We start from the raw sequence: 19,163 nt of genomic DNA, 5'->3' as shown, positions 1-19,163 counted from the left end.
GGGAGGGAACAGCTCCCTTAAAGGATGTCAGCAAAGGGCCATTTTGTATGGCAACTAGGGTGCTGTGAGGGGTTATGCGGGTGTCTGATGTGACTTTTCTCTTTGAGGTCTTCCTGGGACTCCTGGCCCCACAGGCCCAGCTGGCCAGAAAGGGGAGCCAGGCAGTGATGGAATCCCGGGGTCAGCAGGAGAGAAGGGTGAACCAGGTATGGCCCAACGCCCCATTCCCTATCAGAATCAGCAGCGTCCACTCCCAGAGACCTGCAGACTGCCTGTGTTCAGTGAATAAAGCTGGGCACAGAATGGCCCCTAGACTGCACATCCCTGCAACTGCTTAAACACTGATGTGGATGTGTGGAGTGGAGTGGGATGAGTGGAGGGGAAGAAGGGAAGGGGTATTTATTATCCCATAAATACTGAGGGCATCTTCCCCTGAAATAACCTGAGCTCTCAGTGGTGAGTCAGAGACACATAAAATACCTGCTGTTAGAACACTTTCCATTTCCCTTGTGGTTGCTATGACAAAACAAAGCAAAGCAAAACAAAACTCTTTTCTTTTCCCAGCATTTCCCCATTTGAGGGGAAATGGTTGGAAATATTGGTTGGCCCCTGAGTCTGCTCCTGTCACTGGCCACAACTTGGCCATAACTTGGACAAAAGTGCAGGTGTGATGATGACAATCACATACACAGTAATATTTGTATTTAATGCAAGAGAGAGATAAACACACCATTTGAAGCAGGTTACCCCTGACTTGGGGGGACACTGGGAGGACCACCAAGAGCATCCACAGCTGTTGGTGCTGGCCTCTTTCTTAAGTTCATTTTTCTCATTCCATAACTTTATATTCTATACATTAGTTTTTCTATACAAACAATTCATAAAAATACCCCTGCACTCCTTTCCCCCGATTTGAATCTTCCCTCAAGCCCTTTGCTGACGTTTGTCATCTCCCCAGCATCTGCTGCCCCAAATCTCTTTGGCTTTCCCCACCTCCCTGAGAATAGCAATTAGTGGATGGTTGTCTGAGAATCCCATTTGCTTATCTCCGGACGGCAGCAGGAAACAAATACTCATTTGCACAGATCATTTGTGCTAAATGCCATGGTGGTTCTGAGCTGAAAGGTACTTAGGAAAAAGTACTAAATTAGGAACATCCAGTCAAGGGTATCTTATTATAACTGTAGGAATATCATTTTATTACAAGGGTACAATTAACTAATATCTATGTACTTCACAATATACATAGTATTATTGCAGAGTTGATAGTGCTTTGTGTTGTACCTGCAGATGGATTGTTTAAGTAAAGAGAAATGTTGCATTTTACCCTCATCTTATAGGTCTACCAGGAAGAGGATTCCCAGGGTTTCCAGGGGCCAAAGGAGACAAAGGTAATCTTTGCTCACTGTGCTCTTCCTTTTCAACCAACCGCTGCTGCCTGATTAGCAGAACAAGGGGCAGTGTCTTCAGGATGAAGCCCCATCCCTGTTGGCCAGGCAGCAACGGGATGGAGGATGGGTGCTGAGCCCAGAGGGCAATGCCTGCAAGACACATGTGGTTCCCTTCTAATTAATGGATCAAAATGGCGTGCAGTACACTCATGATCAGAATTATCTTTTACTTGGACTAATTTTATAAAAATCCAGCAGAGAGGCGAGACCCCTGTCATTTTTATGCCTAGAAGGTCATCAGAATATTGAAATTCTGACTTTCTAGAACTGGTTATACTTATGTGAATGCAGGACAGTATGTAGCACACACCACGAGACAAAAACATGCCCTGCGCAGCCATGATGTGCTCAGTACTAAGTGCAGCTGAGAGTTGGCCAGGAGCTTGGGAAGGCAGTCTCTTCTCTCAGAGAGCTGAGCATTTCATGGGAAAGCAAAGGGGACACAGAAAATACAAGGCATGTGAGCTGCATGACACTGAAGAGAAGCCACAGGTGGCCGCAGCCAGGAGCTCACACACAGCATCCATGGGCATGCTTATGGCCCGTGGCTGGGCTGGCTGAGTGATCCCACTCAGTGGGAGGCTTCAGAAAGCCCTGGAAGGCCTTGGACTTCAGCTGAGAAGGAGCAGGGGCACGGAGGTATTGTTTCTCCCACCCCCTGGTTCTCCCCGAGACCAGCCCAGAGTGTTTCCTTGGCAGGCATGTAGTCTGACACTGGGAACCCCTGGGTTGAGAAGGATGGCCTGGTGCCGGGTGGGCTGCCTTGGGAATGGACACTTCCCTCTCCCTTAACTCACAGAATCCCTCAAACACAGAGCCCCTTGCAAATGCACCTGCTCAAGGGGTCGCTGTGGGCTGTTCCTGCCCTGCCTTTTCTACCTTGCCATGTGATCCTGCACACTCCTTCGGACATACTGCACTGCCCTTGCACAAACTCTACGCAGCACCTTGCGTTTTCCACTCATTGCTGTGTGAAATAGCAGGGAGAATCCCCAGGAGAAGAGAATCCCAAATGACCACTTTAGGTCTTGACCCTATTTCATTCCCTTTTCCTTTGTTTTGGAAATAACCTTAGAATTTTGGCATTTTTATTGGTAAGATTTGGATACTATGTTTAAAACTAAACATGGAATTTCTTTTTCCTACCAGCTGTTACTTTTTAATTTTTTAAACCTGCTCTATTGAAGTTTCACTGACAGGTCATAAACTACAAATATTTAAAATGGACAATTTGATAAGGCTGACATAGGTCTACACCATGAAAACATCCCCACATTCTAGATAGCAAGCAAAGCCTTCCCCCAAAAGTCTCCTCCGTGGCTTCATAATCCCCCCCTCCTGCCCTCTCCCCATTCCCCAAGCAACCGTCCATCTGCCTTCTGGTCCTCTAGGTTAGTTTGCATTTTCCGGCAGTTTACAAAAATAAAACCATACACTTCGTAGTCTTTTCAGCCTGACTACTCTCCCACGACATAATTCGTTTGAGATCCAGCCCAATGGTTGCTCACTTCTTTCTATGGCTGAGTAGTGTCCCACTGCATGGATATAACATGATTGGCTTGTCCAGCCCATTCATGTGCTGATGGAGTGAGGCTTTCATTTAGCAGTGCGGTTGCTGCAGATGTCTTTAAACACAATTCAGATGCCTTTGCCATAGAACACGTCTTGTAAGAAGTATGAAAACGATAGCTGGGTTCCTAGCATTCTGAGCTCCTTTTCCAGCCAGGCCATGGTCGGATTCTAGTGTGTTATTAAAGAGAAGGAGGGATCGGAGCCCTTGCTGCAGTTTCCGGTGGTGTCCCTGGAAGCCCCCTCTGAGTGGTACCTGCAGGATGAGGCACGCCTCATCCCATCTCTGCTGTCCATGCTGGAGATTACTGTTCTGCTGCTGCGTTTCCCATCACCTCAAACTGTTTTTTCTTGTTTAGGTTCAAAGGGTGAGGTGGGTTTCCCAGGATTAGCCGGGAGCCCAGGAATTCCTGGATCCAAAGGAGAGCAAGGATTCATGGGTCCTCCGGGGCCCCAGGGACAGCCGGGGTTACCGGGATCCCCAGGCCATGCCACGGAGGGGCCCAAAGGAGACCGCGGACCTCAGGGCCAGCCTGGCCTGCCAGGTAAGGGCATCTCACCAGGGGCCAGGGCTGGGGACTGGGACAGAATTCACAAAAGGAAATAGTGTAAAAGAAATAGTTAAATTCTCAATTGAGCTTTTTTATTTAGAAGTCTGCAGCGTTTATTACAGCTTGAAATTGTGTTTGGCCCCCATCGAGTCAAAGCTTTTCTTGTATCCTTTCTGTCAAGGAATTTAAGTAATTAGGGAGATGCAAGAAAGGAAATGATTGGACAAGCCTGGACTCGTGCCCCGTCGGTGGCGTTTGACTTAAACCAGCGCAGCACTTGGGCCCACCTGTGGGTTCTGATGAAGACCCCTGTAGTGGTAGCACAGATGCCCAGGCACCACTGACTGCAGGCCATTTTGGACACGGAGACAGTGGCATTTCTATGTCTGTCCTTCCTTCCTTCCTTCCTTCCTTATTTCCTTCCTTCCTTCCTTCTTTCCTCCCTTCCTCTCTCCCTCCCTCCTTCCCCTCCCCTCCCCTCCTCCCTCCCTCCCTCCCTCCGTTCCTTCCTCCCTCCTTCCCTCCCTTCCTTCCTTCCCAGACCTGCCTCAATTTCTGTCTCAAGGGTTCACATTGTGGGTCCAGTGTTTTATCAGAGATAGTGGTGTTTCTATTCCCTCCCTCCCTCCCTTCCTCCCTTCCTCCCTCCCTCCTTCCTTCCTTCCTGGACCTGCCTTGATTTCTGTCTCAAGGGTTGTCACTGTTGGTCCAGTGTTGTATCAGTGAGGGGCCGTGGGTGGCAGTATTGATAGCCCCACAGCCCAGGGACACTTGTGCATATTTAACCCCAAATGTGTGGCTTTCTTCTCTTCCATTAGGACTTCCGGGACCCATGGGGCCTCCAGGGCTTCCTGGGATTGATGGAGTTAAAGGTGATAAAGGAAATCCAGGCTGGCCAGGAGCACCCGGTGTCCCAGGGCCCAAAGGAGACCCTGGATTCCAGGGCATGCCTGTGAGTTATTGATTTGTAGATTTTTATTTTTAAAGGAGTCTTTTCTGGCCAGAAATATTCATGTGTGTCTATGTGTGTATGTATTTTGTGTATGTATATATATATGTGTGTGTGTGTGTGTGTGTGTGTGTTACACTCCCACATCCCCACTAAATCAGTTCTTTCTTTCTTTCTTGCCAGTAACCCACATCTTTATTGGCATCAGAGTAGGAAACTATTGTAACATTTTTTTACAATCCAGTTTTCCAAGAACCATAAAAGGGAAATGTTATACTGCTGGAAATTATGGCTCAATGCCTAAATTTAAGACCTATTTACAAACTCTATGTAAAAAGCAAGCCAATGTTGTTTTGCAGAGAACAATTCTGTAAAACTAGTCCAGCCATCTCTTAGGACTGGCAGGAGGACTGGGAATTGCAGTTGAACAGTTCAAGTCATAAAAGATAACCAGCAATATTCCATCTTTCTTTACTGACCTGATCCAGATACAGAGTCTAAGTGGTGACTTAGACAAGCCTTCAGAAGAGCACATCTCAGGGTGCAATAAGTGACCAGCAGCCTTGTGTATTTCTGTGTGTGTGTGTGACTTAACTTTGGCTCTTTGCTGCACCTGAATATATAGCCCTTCTTAGTGGTGGTCATGGATCTTTGGTTTGATTTTTAGCTTAACCACGTCCATGGCTAAAGGATTGTGTTTACGTGGCTCGCTCATTCAAATAGCTGGATTAGCAGAGCTTTATTCTCTGTGTCTGTCTCTCTGTTTCCTCTGTCTCCATCTGTCTGTCTGTCTCTCTCTCTCTCTAACACACATTAGGAGAAAGAGAGAGTACATCAGGGGAGATCAGGAATAGGAGGGATTTGAGACAGACCTCTGCAGTTACGTTGGAGCAAGCGGGGTTCTTCTGTAAGTCAACACATGTTCTCCCTTAAAGGGAAAGCTTTGAACTGCTCATCAGCAGCAGAGACATATCTTAGAGTCATCAGACTACTTTCTCAAGGATGGATACAGAATAGCTAAGCTTGCTGGGTGCAAAACAATACGTGGTGCTGATTTACTTCTGAATCAGTGAGTTATGAAATGCTTATAAATAATTATGCAGAACTGGCTATAAGGAGTAGCAACAGTCATGTTTACCCATTCCCTGTCCTCAAAGCTGTGTATATCTCCACAGTATAGCAAATGTGTATGTGAATGTATTTTTGGGCCCCTATTGCTATATTGCAGTTTTCCAGTAATGTAAGTGTAGGTAATTTGTCAAATATTTATGTATTCTCATTTTCATTCCTCAGTAACATAGAAATATACCCCATTCCCGGCTGGGCCTGGTAGCTCACGCCTGTAATCCTAGCACTTTGGGAGGCCGAGGTGGGCAGATCACCTGAGGTGGGCAGTTCGAGACCAGCCTGGCCAACATGGCAAAACCCTGTCTCTACTAAAAATGCACAAGTTAGCGTGGTGGCTCATGCCTGTAATCCCAGCCACTTGGAAGGCTGAAGCAGGAGAATTGCTTGAACCTAGGAGGCAGAGATTGAAGTGAGCTGAGATGGCGCCACTGCACTCCAGCCTGGATGACAGAGCGAGACTCTGTCTCAAAAAAAAAAAGAGGAAGAAAAAGAAATACACCCCATTCCTGGTGCCAATCAGTGTCTGTCTGTCTCTATATACATGCTTATGTATAAATATGTGTTTGTATATATGTTTATATACATATATATTTGTTCATGTTATTTTGGTTTGACACTTTTAAAATAAGGCTAAGAAACAAATCTACGTAAGAAATAAAACAACTTGTTACATGTTGCTGTCCATGGCTAGAGAAAGGAACGACTTGTTGAAATGGAAAGAAAATGAGCCCCTATTTTAAAATACGTGAATATTGCCACAGTATAAAGGAAAATACTCGTTCCTTAGCATTTCTTAATTGTCTTTGCATATTTAAAATCAGTTTTCAGATAAGACATGAAACTAATTCTAAAGAAAACTGACTGCCCTTGAGGATTAAGGGGAAAGTTTTCAGAAAAGCTCGTTAGCTGGTGCTGGATGGCTATGTTGCCGTCACAGGTGTTGAGGGGGCCCTGGCTCTGTCTATGGCATCGTGCTGTGAGCTGGAGGTGGCAAGGGCGGGACGTTTGCCTGCTCCTCAGGCACTTCCCCTGTGGATGGACAAGCAGAGGAGATACATGGGAGGGAAACAAATGCTTCTACTTTCCAGCTTCCCGATTGAGGCACATGCAAAGGTGTTGTTATTCTATCATTTAAGAAACCACAAGGCACCATTTGTTCACAAATGTGCTTTCCAAAACATTGAGGGGCTGTTTCCGTTTTCCAACTAGCAGGTTACTGGAGAGACTTAACCTACATATCCTGAGCAATTCCCAACCTCCTCTTTGTGTGTCTAGGGTATTGGTGGCTCTCCAGGAATCACAGGCTCTAAGGGTGATATGGGGCCTCCAGGAGTTCCAGGATTTCAAGGTAAGACAGCACAGGCCTTGCTGCACAGCCTTTGCAGCAGCAGATGCTGTGTGAAGAGCTTGCTAACCTCGGGCACCTTAGCACTGATAGCACTGCTGCCATTATAGCCCGAGATACTGTTCTCTTCAAATTAAAAATGGCATTTCTGTGTGGCAGCCCAATTTGTATAATCTTATGGATGCCAGTGTAAAGACATTCTGATTTTCTTATTAAGAATCAGTGGATCATTAATATCTCAATAAGAAGTCATGGATTTGGGCTATTCATTAATTTATTCATGTATTAAACACACAGTTTTGGGCTGCTTACCAGCTCCCAGGCACTGCAGTTTTTACTGCTGAGTCAGATACACGTGAAAGGCGAATAAAACAGGTCGCAGCCTCAAGGTGTCTTGTGGTCCAACTGGGGACATGTGTGAATCAGATTGGGACCAAAAACAGTGCCCTATGCCCCTCCACTAGTTGGATCCTTTTACAGCTGGCTGCATGCTTATAAAAATGTAGCTTCTGGGTTCTAGAAAAAAGAGTTTCATTAAAAGTTTTACACACGTGACCAGAAATAATGCTGTTTTCTTCCTTGAAGATAAATTGGAAATTTGTTCACTATGTGTGCATATATGTGTGTATATGTGTGTGTATATGTATGCATGCATAAGCAGGTGTATGAATGTGTATATATGGGTACGCATATATATGTGTGTGAATATGCATTTATCTACACATTTGTGTACATGTATGTGTGTGCACTAGAGAGAGATATATACACACACATATTTGTATATCATTGGGAATTCTGTGCAAGACAGTGCTTTCCCTCTGCTTTTAGGTCCAAAAGGTCTTCCTGGCCTCCAGGGAATTAAAGGTGATCAAGGCGATCAAGGCGTCCCAGGAGCTAAAGGTAGGAGAGTTTGTTGATCTGTGGACACCTTACTGGTGCTTTGTGAAAATGTAAAAGCCAGGAATGCACAGAATTGGGGTGTTTGGTTTTTCGTATGTTAAATGACTCAAAAATTATTAAAAACAATTGATAGGGAATTCTTTGCAGCAAGTCAAGATTCCTGTAGTTGACATTTTAACCAGCGACTTGTCTGAAAGTAGAATCTGATAAATCCAGGACTGAGGGAACTCCAGGGGAGGGGTGGCCGAGGTTCTCACTGACAGGCTCAGAATTCAGAAACTTCCCAAGGCTCTCAAGTTAGCCTGAAATCAACCACTGAAAGTTATAATAGGAAAGAAAATCAATCTTGCACTTAGAGACGGAGTGCATTCCTGCTGCACAGTAAAGAATTCTTCCTGGGAAAGGTGCTGTTGGCTTCTCCACCGGTGGGAGCCTACAGCACGAAAGTCGCCGAAAACCACATCTCAAAAGGGAATGGTTTAAGCACACTATTCATCCCGCTTCCTCTTTAGAGCAGACCATACTTCTAGGGCATCATTTAATTTTCCAAAGCATGTTTTGGGAGAGAGAATGAGAAACCACATGCCCTGAGAAGTGGAACCCAAGGAAGGACAGGGGAGGGAGGGTGTGTGGAAGGTGAGGGAGGGTGTGTGGAAGGGGAGGGAGAGTTGAGGGTATTGGGCTGAAAACGGGGAGGCTGAGGGGACCTCGCGCTTTGTGTGGTTCTTACCACGTGCCAAGACTTGTCATGCAGAAGAAGGATTAAGTTCATTCGTCACTCAAAGATCAGGACCAGTGTGATACTATACAGTAAGGCAGGTTTCAGATGAGTGTGGGAAAAATGTCCTAATCGCAGAGTGGCACTCTCCACATCAGAAGCAGGGGCTGCCTGGGAAGAACAAGCTTCTCTCCCCGCTGGGAGGGCTGGCATGAGGCTGCAGGGCAGTTGTCAGGGGTCCCAGAGCCCAGAATGCAGTGGGAAGTTACGCTGATGCCCCAATGCCTTTGCCCGAGAGTTCAGGATTTCAGGTTAAATAATAAAGATGTGCAGATTGGACATGTTTTGTGAAGATCTGATTACCTGGGTTTTGATAATGACTTTACCTTTGAGAAGTATGTTCCATTTGGATAGCTTCACCCGGGATTCTCCTTCTAAAGTTGTTTCCACCCCAGTATGTGGACAGTGAAATTGATCAATGCCTTCCCTGTTCCCACAGGTCTCCCGGGTCCTCCTGGCCCCCCAGGTCCTTACGACATCATCAAAGGGGAGCCCGGGCTCCCTGGTCCTGAGGGCCCCCCAGGGCTGAAAGGGCTTCAGGGACTGCCAGGCCCGAAAGGCCAGCAAGGTGAGAAGGCTTGGCCTGTGCAGGGTGGTATGGGGAGCCCAGAGGGGCAGTGGTCAGAGTTCCTCCTCACCCATGTACCTAAAATAAGTTTCTGGGTAATGATTATACACACACATATGAATATGAGTTTCTTACCTCCCTTCAATGCGTATCAAAACCTATGACATTTTTAAAGGGACCTTAAAAAATCCAGAAGAAAACCCGGGAAAAGCTAGAGGAACACATAACAACACATCTGTGTTCAGTTAGAAAAACGTGGGCTCAAAGAACCAGATCATTACCTTTCCCCCTCCTGCCTCCTGCTCCAGATGCGGGTGGCACATAGCAATCTGGAATGGTAGAAATCGGTGCTCTCCATCCATGCCCCCAGGAGCGCTGCCTGATTGGCACTGTCTGTACAATTCTCTGTTATTTCCCGAAACCCTAACATAGTCTTCTGCTTATTTGAGCGAAACATCTCCTATTTCAAGAGCTACTGATAAGGAGTGGGTGGGAAGTAAAGGAGAATGAAAACATTTTAAAGTTGAAAGCATCAAAGAAAATTTAATGATACTTAAGAATAAGCTAGCCAGGCTCACTGGGTCACACCTATGTAATGCCAGCTTTTTGGGAGGCTGAGGTGGGAGGATCACTTGAGCCCAGGAGTTCAAGACCAGCCTGGGCAACATAGGGAGAGTCTGTCTCTACAAAATAATAATGATAAAATTAGCCAGGTGTGGTAGTGCATACCTGTAGTCCCAGCTACTCGGGAGGCTGAGGTGGGAGAATCGCTTGAGCCCGGGAGGTCGAGGCTGCAGTGAGCGGTGGTCACACCACTGCACTCCAGCCTGGGTGACAGAGCGAGACCCTGTCTCAAAAAAAAAATAAAAATAAAAAAGAGAGAAAGAAAGAAGAAGAAGAAGCTATGTACATGAAAACAAAAAAACTATCCATGTTGGTATATCTGTTGCCTAAAAATTGAGACCCCAGTATATGGCTGAGAGGGAAAGTTATCCAGTCTCTCATTCCCTCCACATCACCTGCCTTTTCCAAACCAATCTGCCAAACAGCAAGAAACCAGGGAGAACTCAGAACGAGGTGCCCAAACACACACCCCCATATGAATATCCAGCTGCTTCTGCAAAGTCTGTACTCGACTTTGTGGGAAGCAACTCCTGGCTGTCCAAGAAAACGTTCTCATCTGCAATGAGACTTTATGCTTGGCTCCTTGAACACTGAAAAGGACATTTAAGAAGGGAAGAAAGAGATACAGCTTACTGCCATACAGGATCATAAATTATTTTTCCTCTGCCTCAGGTGTTACAGGATTGGTGGGTATACCTGGACCTCCAGGTATTCCTGGGTTTGACGGTGCCCCTGGCCAGAAGGGAGAGATGGGACCTGCTGGGCCTACTGGTAGGTTGCGAAACTTCCAACCTAATTACCCTTGACCAGGATCTTTGGGATAGAAGGAGTAGAACCAGGCATGGGGAAACAACAGAATGAAGTTGGATATATTACTTGACAGATTTCCGAAGAAGTCTGTTTCTTAGAAGAAATAGAATCAAATAGAAGAGCTGAAGAAGTGTCTTTTTTTCTGTGTAGAGACAGATATTGATCAAAGTGTACGTTTCCCAGATGTTGTTGAAAGGCAGCCAATAGTGGTGGCCCATGTGGTTTCCTAAGTGGGATGTGAGCTGCAGCTGTGAAAATTCTATTTCAGCAAAGGACAAGGGAAGTAGAAATGAAAATAATGCCAGCATTGGCCCAAAGGCATGGGATGAACTTGGTCTGCTTCCTTAGGAGAAGGGACACTCGAGTGTCCTGTGAAGGCTATGATGCAAAAGGCTGAGGCCACTGACTAATTGAACAAAGAGCTCAGCCCAGCAGACCTGGGCACAGTTTGGCACGTGGCACAGTTAGAGAGGGGACAGAAGCAGGCCTTGCCTGCGAGGTCCCTTACTGCTCCATTTCCATACACGGGCTTTGGGCTGCTATGGAAGAGAAAACACCTTAAGATGAGGTTGTTTAATAATTCTATGATAGTCCTCCCCAACAGGAGCCCCACGATTCCGTGTGAATGACATGCACAGAGTCACGTCATTCATTTATTTTCATTTATTCATATATCCATCTTCATATGTGTCATATATTCATTAAACTAAATTGTTCAAGCATCTGCTCTGCACCGAGAACTGTGCTTATAAAAATATCTTGAGGTGGCAGGTAAAAAGAAAAAGTTAAGACACCATGAAGGAGGTAGGCTGCTGTATTTAGTTAGCCATGCATTCTTTTTAGACTTTTTTGGTAACATGAATAGGTAGGATACTTTGTGGAAATATAAAATATTAAAAACTCTTTGGAGAAAATGAATTTGAAAGCCTTTAGGGGAGCGTGTTTGTAATTAGGGAAACTAATTTGTCTCCTATCTTCCAGGTCCAAGAGGGTTTCCAGGTCCACCAGGCCCCGATGGGTTGCCAGGATCCATGGGGCCCCCAGGCACCCCATCTGTTGATCACGGCTTCCTTGTGACCAGGCATAGTCAAACAATAGATGACCCACAGTGTCCTTCTGGGACCAAAATTCTTTACCACGGGTACTCTTTGCTCTACGTGCAAGGCAATGAACGGGCCCATGGCCAGGACTTGGGTAAGAAGCCTGCAGATCCATGCATTCATTCAGTGTAGGTGTGTTGAGTGCCTTCGGTGTGCAGTGCTGGACTCGCCTCTGCTGCTGCAGTGAGGGCAGTAGCGAGTGAAACACTGTGCCATGAGGGCGCTAGCCAGTGAAAAAGCAGCCCGGCCCCATTTCCCTCCATTGATTACAAATAATCGGTTCAACAGCTGCTGTATTACTAATGGCAAGCCAAGAAATGTGGAGACTGAATCTTCGAAAATCTTTAAATTAATAAAACTTTAGATCTCATCTTCAAATTGTCAAGTAGGATCAAGATTCCTGGAGTGCACTTAACAATTTGCATTGATGCGGCTTAACCATTGCTCTTTGTAAAAAAAAGGTCCATGTTATCCTGTCTGAAATTCTCTACGGCTGCTGAGCTCTGCTCCTCCAGTTTAGATCAGCAGAAAGCTACATATCTGTCCTCATTATCTTAATCTGACCCAGATATCCTCCACCAAACTGTGTTTTAATTTTCTTTGCCTTTAACTTTTATCAGGGTTAGAATCAGCAAGCTGCTATAGAAAGAGCATCTCTGCATTTTCTGCAAAACTGTTGTTAAAGACATTGCCCAATTTGTTACTATCCATTGTATAACGAACCATGTGTTAAGTTCCTTCTAGAATTCAGCTTTAGGAAAAGGTTTCTTTGTGCTGGTAAACTGGTTTTCTTTCCTTTCATCAAAAATGTCCTACATAATCCTTTATACATTTCCATTTCAGTGATTATGTTGATTATATGTTTTTGCTTGTTGTCCAGCTGAAATCCACTTTACATAGAGATAGATTGTGAATTATAAAGAAAACATCTCACATTGTCTTCTTCCTTGTCTAGGCACGGCCGGCAGCTGCCTGCGCAAGTTCAGCACAATGCCCTTCCTGTTCTGCAATATTAACAACGTGTGCAACTTTGCATCACGAAATGACTACTCGTACTGGCTGTCCACCCCTGAGCCCATGCCCATGTCAATGGCACCCATCACGGGGGAAAACATAAGACCATTTATTAGTAGGTGAGTCGAGCATCTGTAGGAAAAAATGCAAAATTGAAGAGGAAAAGTCTCTAGTCTGGACAAGCATATGTTTTCTATTTTTCTCCAAAACGTTGAGTCCATTGCCATTTAGCTTATTATTTGTGATATTTGAGTTTTGTAATGGAAATCTACCATAAAAATTATTTGACATAAAAGTCAGTTGGCTGGGCACAGTGGCTCATGCCCGTAATCCCAACACTTTGGGAAGCCGAGGCGAGAGGGTTGCTTGAGCTCAGGAGTTCAAGACCAGCCTGGGCAAGATGACCAGACTTCATATCTACAAAAAATACAAAAGTTAGCTGGGCGTGGTGGTGTGAGCCTGTGGTCCCAGCTACGAGGGAGGCTGAGGTGGGAGGATCACTTAAGCCTGGGATGTTGAGGCTGTAGTGAATTGAGACCACACCACTGCACTCCTGCCTGAGCAACAGAGTGAGAACCTGTCTCAAAAAGAAAAAAGAGTCAGTTATTCTCTTTTAAAATTGTGGTGCAAAACCATGGTGAGATAATGCCAGGCTTGCAGAGATAATTTATATTTTGCCTGACTCACTGTGGTGGTTGCCTTTCCTCCTATGAGCAAAGTGATGCCACTCGGTTCTTCAGCAAGCGCTAGAACAGTGTTTCTCAATCTTCATTTTTAAAAAGTAATAGCTTCCCCAAGGAGCCTTTTAAGACATTGTTTTCTGAATCATCCCTGCCCCTATGAATTTTTTTAAAAACTATTTTTAATTTTGGTAAAATGGACATAACATAACATTTACCATCTTAATAATTTTTCAGTGCACACTTTAGTGGCATTAAGTACATTTGCAGTGTTGTTTAACCATCACCGCCATCCGTCTCCTGAACTTTTTTATTTTCCCAAACTCAAACTCTGTCCCTATTAAACACTGACTCCACATCCCTCCTGCCAGCCTCTGGTGACCCCCATTCTACTTTCTGTCCCTGTGAATTTGGCCCCTGTAGACACCTCATGTAAGTGGAATCATATGGTATTTTTCCTTTTGTCACTGGCCTGTTTCACTCAGCGTAATGTCCTCAGGGTTCATCTATATTATAGCATGTGATAGGATTTCTTTCCTACTTAGGGCCAAATAATATTTCACTGTGCATAGGTGCCACGTTTTGTTTCTCCATTCCTCTGTCAGTGGACACTTGGGGTTTGTCCACACCTCAGCTATTGTGAACAATGCTGCTATGAACATGGGTGTGACAATATTTCTTTGAGAGCCTGCTTTTAATTGTTCTGGAGGTATACCCAGAAGGAGAATTGTGGGATCATGTGGTAATTCTATTTTTAGTTATTTGAGAAACCTCCATGCTGTTTTCCACAGTGGCCGCACCGTTTACATTCCTGCCACAGCGCACAGGGTCCCAGTTGCTCCACGTCCTCACCAGCACGCGTTGTTTTCTGCCTTTTTGATAGTAGCCATCCCAATGGGTGTGAGGGGGCCCCTATGAAATCGTAATACCGCAGACATACTGTGTATCTCCTCTGTTTGTGTATTGTATGTGTATCTGTGCTTTATACACAAAATTATACAGATTTATACATAAAAAGTTATACAATAATACACACACTCCCAGTTCCACCAATTTTTGCTCCCTTGGGTGATATTGTACCCATCGAAAATGCATGTGTTGGACTGAGTGATCTCCCTTGAGTGTTTATCCGCACTAATATCTGAAGTACATTTTCAGGCCCCAGTAGCCTCCCTGATAGGAAGTAAGATGGAAAACTGAAATTATTACGACTGAAAATAACATGACTGTCCTCTCTTTGCCTCTTTCCTTCTAATTAAAAGTTTATTGCTGGCCAGGCACAGTGGCTCACGCCTGTAATCCCAGCACTTTGGGAGGCCAAGGCAGGTGAATCACCTGAGGTCAGGAGTTCGAGACCAGCCTGGCCAGCATGGTGAAATCCCATCTCTACTAAAAATACAAAAATTAGCTGGGTGTGGTGTTACATGCCTGTAATCCCAGCTACTCGGGACGCTGAGGCAGGAGAATTGCTTGAACCCAGCAGGCGGAGGTTGCAGTGAGCCAGGATCGCACCATTGCACTCCAGCCTAGGCGACAAGAGCCAAACTCTGTCTCAAAAAAAAAAAAAAAAAAAAAAAAAGTTTATTTCTTAGAAATGCTCAGAAATAATAGGAAAGTGGCCAGTGAACAAATTCATTTGACTAAGAAGCTATTCCATAATTTTACTTTTTACATATTAAGATATGATAAAAAAAGATAATAAAGTTTTTTTATATGCCCTTTAAAGAAATCAGCAGTCTTTGAATATGAAGAAAGATGTAGCAGTATCAGGTAGGAAGTGCCCTACATTCAAGAGAAAAGGGAAAAGGGAAGCGAATGCTTGGAGTCACCCTGGAGCTCCTGCCCAGCTGCCCCAGGCTGTGCCTTTAGCTCAACTCCTTTCATTAGATGAACATGCCCTGTTTGGGGGAAGACCAGGGTTATGTGCCAGGCAATTCCTGGCAGATGACAATTTAGTGAGAGAGCTATGCCACATGGGACCATGGACCAGAGGGCTGGAAGGTGCCTCCTATGTAGGAAAATCTTAGATCTTTGATCCCCTTACATTAAAATATCTACTGACAGTTTTCTTTGATTTTTTTTGAGCTATAAGAAAACTTATTTTGTAGGTCTTAAAATGGAGAATATCATTCATTACACTTCCAGAATGGCACTTTTCAGAATGCAGGCAATACTTCACCTGTGCGAGTGGCTGCCAGATATTGACTGTTTTGAGACTTTTCTTGCTCAGAACCATGCCTGATAACTAGAAGGAAAAGTAACAACTTTTGTGGGTTTCTTTTTTTAGCTTCCTTTACACAACAGGTAGAAAAAGACTATTCATTGATAGGTTTCCTGTTTACTTTCTTGGCAATGTTGACATTTGACCTTGATTCAGAGCTCCTTGACAGGAGCTCTGGCATGCCCTGGTGGTAGTCCAGAAACAGGTCTCAGAGAAGCTGTGTGTCTGAGACCAGCATTTCTGTGTGGTGCATTCCTCTGAGTAAAACACCCCTGGTCTTTGAGCACCAAGAGTCTAAGTTTCTGTATGTTTTGATCCTGAGATGAGCTTATAAAGCCAACGGGGAGGTGCTAAACCTTAGAGTCTAAGCAATGGGCCCAGCATTTCCCACTTAATATGCCATTGGACCAGAAAGTCCTGAAATGTCCCAGGACTTTACATTTCCAGATTTTTGTGTCTTTCTGTTAGTTGACACATCGAAGCTCAGCATGAAGGGACCTTCCCAGGCATGTACTTGAAGCTGCTGCTTTTGCATCAAGCCTGCCTCTACTTCCCTCTCGTAGAGAGGCTGCCCCTTTGTCCCTGTCTCTGAGCAGGCAGGTTTCCACGGTTACTGAACTTAGTGGTTTCCACGACTTCTCAGGACTTACAGGTTCCTTCTCAGCTCTTCCCTTTAGGGAGGTCCGAAAGCTACATTTTAGAAACAGCAAATGACACAAAAGCCTTCGTTTTGAGCAGAAAAGGTGGCAGTTTTCCAGCTTTCATCCGACAGTAGGGCACAATTTTCTGAGTACTTTCTAGCTTTCTGCAGACAAGACTCACGAGATAAATACTGATTGCTAATTGCTCTGACGAAAAGACCGCTGGATTGAGAGCAAGGAGAACTGCATTTTCGTCCTGTCTTGGACACAACTAACCCTGGCCTTAGTTTCTTCATATGCAATATGGAGAATTTGGCCATGTGAATTTTAAGGAATCACACAGCTCTTTAAGCCTGCAATGGGGCAGGACCCTTGAATCCCTCAGCCCAGAGACAGTCTGAAAAAGACAAAACCCTTCCCTCCAGGCTTTATTTCTAGGTCTCGTGTCTAGCAAACAGATGGTGGCAGATGTATAAGGCCAATTTCAGTCACTGTTGTTTAACTGAACCTTTTAATTCATCTGCATTTGGGTGAATAAAATAGAAAATTGCACACACCACACATACACACACACACACAGACACACACACAAGTCCATGGAAAATCAAATGACTCATTCAGCCCTATTCCCCCTTCTGATCCACGTTCATGCAAATGTCCCAGTATAACTAGGTGTAATTATTAACACCATTTATAGTCATTTATCAGCATTGTTAACACTCTGTTCATTTTGTGACTTGAATGTAATTATTCACTGTTGGCGTTTAATTTTTTTTTAAACAAAGCATTATCCCACCATCAAGGGTTCCCTTCATTGAGAGGGTCTTAGTCAGAACACTGTGCTGTTTTAATGTGTTTCTGGTGCAGTCCCAAGGCTGAGCTGAATCAGCCTGGCTTGGGAGGCATCCTGTCCTTGGGAGGGTCCTCTGGAGGTCACTTCAGCGGCAGTGGATGCTGACAGCCTTGGACCTTGGACAGCTGAGCCAAGAGGGCAGACCGAAAAAACAAGTTTCCCGCAAGAGGCCCATGTGGACATTCAGCCTTAAGCTCGTTAAAGCATGCATTATTTGTCTTAGTTACTCAACTCACTAAGTGCATTTCTTATACTAAAGATTATTCATAGCTTCAAACTGTTGCATTCTAGAAGGAGTAGCTCTTGGATTTCACCAGCATTTTTTCTGAAGCATTTATTGTGCTTGTGGAAATACGTACTCATTGTTGAAAGGTTGGAAAACACTCAAATGCCCAAAGAAGAAAAGTTGCCTGTAACCCCAGCCCCTCCAGGAGAGCCACTGTTAGAGCTTTGCCTTCCTATTTTTCCCTTCTACAAGACAGACAGTTAAATAACTCGTGTTGGATCTATTTTTTAAACAATATTTTAGGGGCAGGTCTCGCTATGTTGCCCAGGCCGGAGAGCAGTGGCCCACAGGCAGGCCGAGCATAGCTCCCTGCAGCCTTGAACTCCTGGCCTCAGGCAGTCCTGCCTCAGCCTCCCAAATAGCCAGGACTACAGGCCTGTGTCCTGCTCTAATTTTTTTTTGAGATGGAGTTTCACTCTTGTTGCCCAGGCTGGAGTGCATTGACACAATCTCGGCTCACTGCAACCTCCGCCTCCCAGGTTCAAGTGATTCTCCTGCCTCAGCCTCCCAAGTAGCTGGGATTACAGGCATGTGCCACCATGCCCAGCTAATTTTTTTGTATTTTTAGTAGAGACAGCGTTTCTCCATGTTGGTCAGGCTGGACTTGAACTCCTGACCTCAGGTGATCCACCCGTCTCGGCCTCCCAAAGTGCTGGGATTATAGACATGAGCCACTGCGCCCAGCCATCCTGCTCTATTTTTGAATTGAATGTTTTAATACTGAGACAGGCTTATAAAACCAACGGGGAGGTACTAAACCTCAGAGTCTAAGCAGTGGGCACAATGTTTTCTACTTAATATGCAATTGGAACAGAAAGACTGAGTGAGGATGTTGAGTGTAGGTAACGGGGCAGTGCATGGAGGGTGGCCTCTGCCCTGCACCCCAGCTGTGCTGAGTGTCTCTGCTCCACTTCCAGGTGTGCTGTGTGTGAGGCACCTGCCATGGTGATGGCCGTGCACAGTCAGACCATTCAGATCCCACCGTGCCCCAGCGGGTGGTCCTCGCTGTGGATCGGCTACTCTTTTGTGATGGTAAGTGTCTGGGGAGACGCCATATTTCCCGGGAAGAGCCCCACTCACGCCCCATAGTCGCCTCTGTCTGGTGCCTCCACACCTTGGAGTTCTCTGCATCTTGCTGCTTAAGCCCCTCCTTCCTCCAACCGTCCCCTTCCAAAGCATGCCTCGAAGCCTGGCCTGCCCTGCCTGGTGACAGCAGGGGTCTCCAGCACCAGCCAGAACCCTCCCCTGCTCACAGCCAAGGTAGCTGGGATGAGCATCTTCCTGGAAATGCAGGCCCAGGCCTCTGCTTCCCTGTGGCTGCTCCACTCAGGTGCTCTACAGGTCTGTTCCAGCACCAGCAATATGAACAGCTTCTCTATACAACCAGCTTCTCCATACAACCAGCTTCCCTATATGAGCAGCTTCTTCATATGACCAGCTTCTCCATATGACTAGCTTCTCTGTATGACCAGCTTGTTCATATGACCAGTTTCTCTATATGACCAGCTTCCGTCTTTGAGCAGCTTCTCTATATGACCAGCTTCTCCATATGACTAGCTTCTCTGTATGACCAGCTTCTCTCTATGAGCAGCTTCTCTATATGACCAGCTTCTCTATATGAACAGCTTCTGTGTATGACCAGTTTCTCTATATGAACAGCTTCTGTATATGACCAGTTTCTCTATATGAACAGCT

The 19,163-nt window shown here is 45.4% G+C and overlaps 1 protein-coding gene across 2 annotated transcripts in view; it reads left to right on the top strand.

The window, feature by feature from the left end:
• COL4A1 (collagen type IV alpha 1 chain) overlaps positions 1–19,163 on the top strand; it is a 159,094-nt gene that overhangs the window by 134,170 nt on the left and 5,761 nt on the right. The window contains exons 40-50 of one of the 2 annotated variants that reach the window (XM_019039777.4): positions 108–206; positions 1,341–1,391; positions 3,380–3,565; positions 4,390–4,523; positions 6,924–6,996; positions 7,822–7,893; positions 9,111–9,239; positions 10,536–10,634; positions 11,655–11,867; positions 12,729–12,906; positions 18,386–18,500. In XM_019039777.4, the coding sequence (XP_018895322.2) occupies positions 108–206; positions 1,341–1,391; positions 3,380–3,565; positions 4,390–4,523; positions 6,924–6,996; positions 7,822–7,893; positions 9,111–9,239; positions 10,536–10,634; positions 11,655–11,867; positions 12,729–12,906; positions 18,386–18,500 (1,349 nt within the window). Of the gene's footprint in view, positions 1–107; positions 207–1,340; positions 1,392–3,379; positions 3,566–3,752; positions 4,040–4,389; positions 4,524–6,923; positions 6,997–7,821; positions 7,894–9,110; positions 9,240–10,535; positions 10,635–11,654; positions 11,868–12,728; positions 12,907–18,385; positions 18,501–19,163 lie in introns of those variants that run through there. The other variant, XM_063697520.1, reaches the window with a different exon arrangement.

Source organism: Gorilla gorilla, chromosome 14 (genome assembly GCF_029281585.2).
Source record: "Gorilla gorilla gorilla isolate KB3781 chromosome 14, NHGRI_mGorGor1-v2.1_pri, whole genome shotgun sequence".
NCBI lineage: Eukaryota > Metazoa > Chordata > Mammalia > Primates > Hominidae > Gorilla > Gorilla gorilla.
Note: the sequence above shows the minus strand (reverse complement) of the source record. Positions and strands in the feature narration are given on the sequence as shown.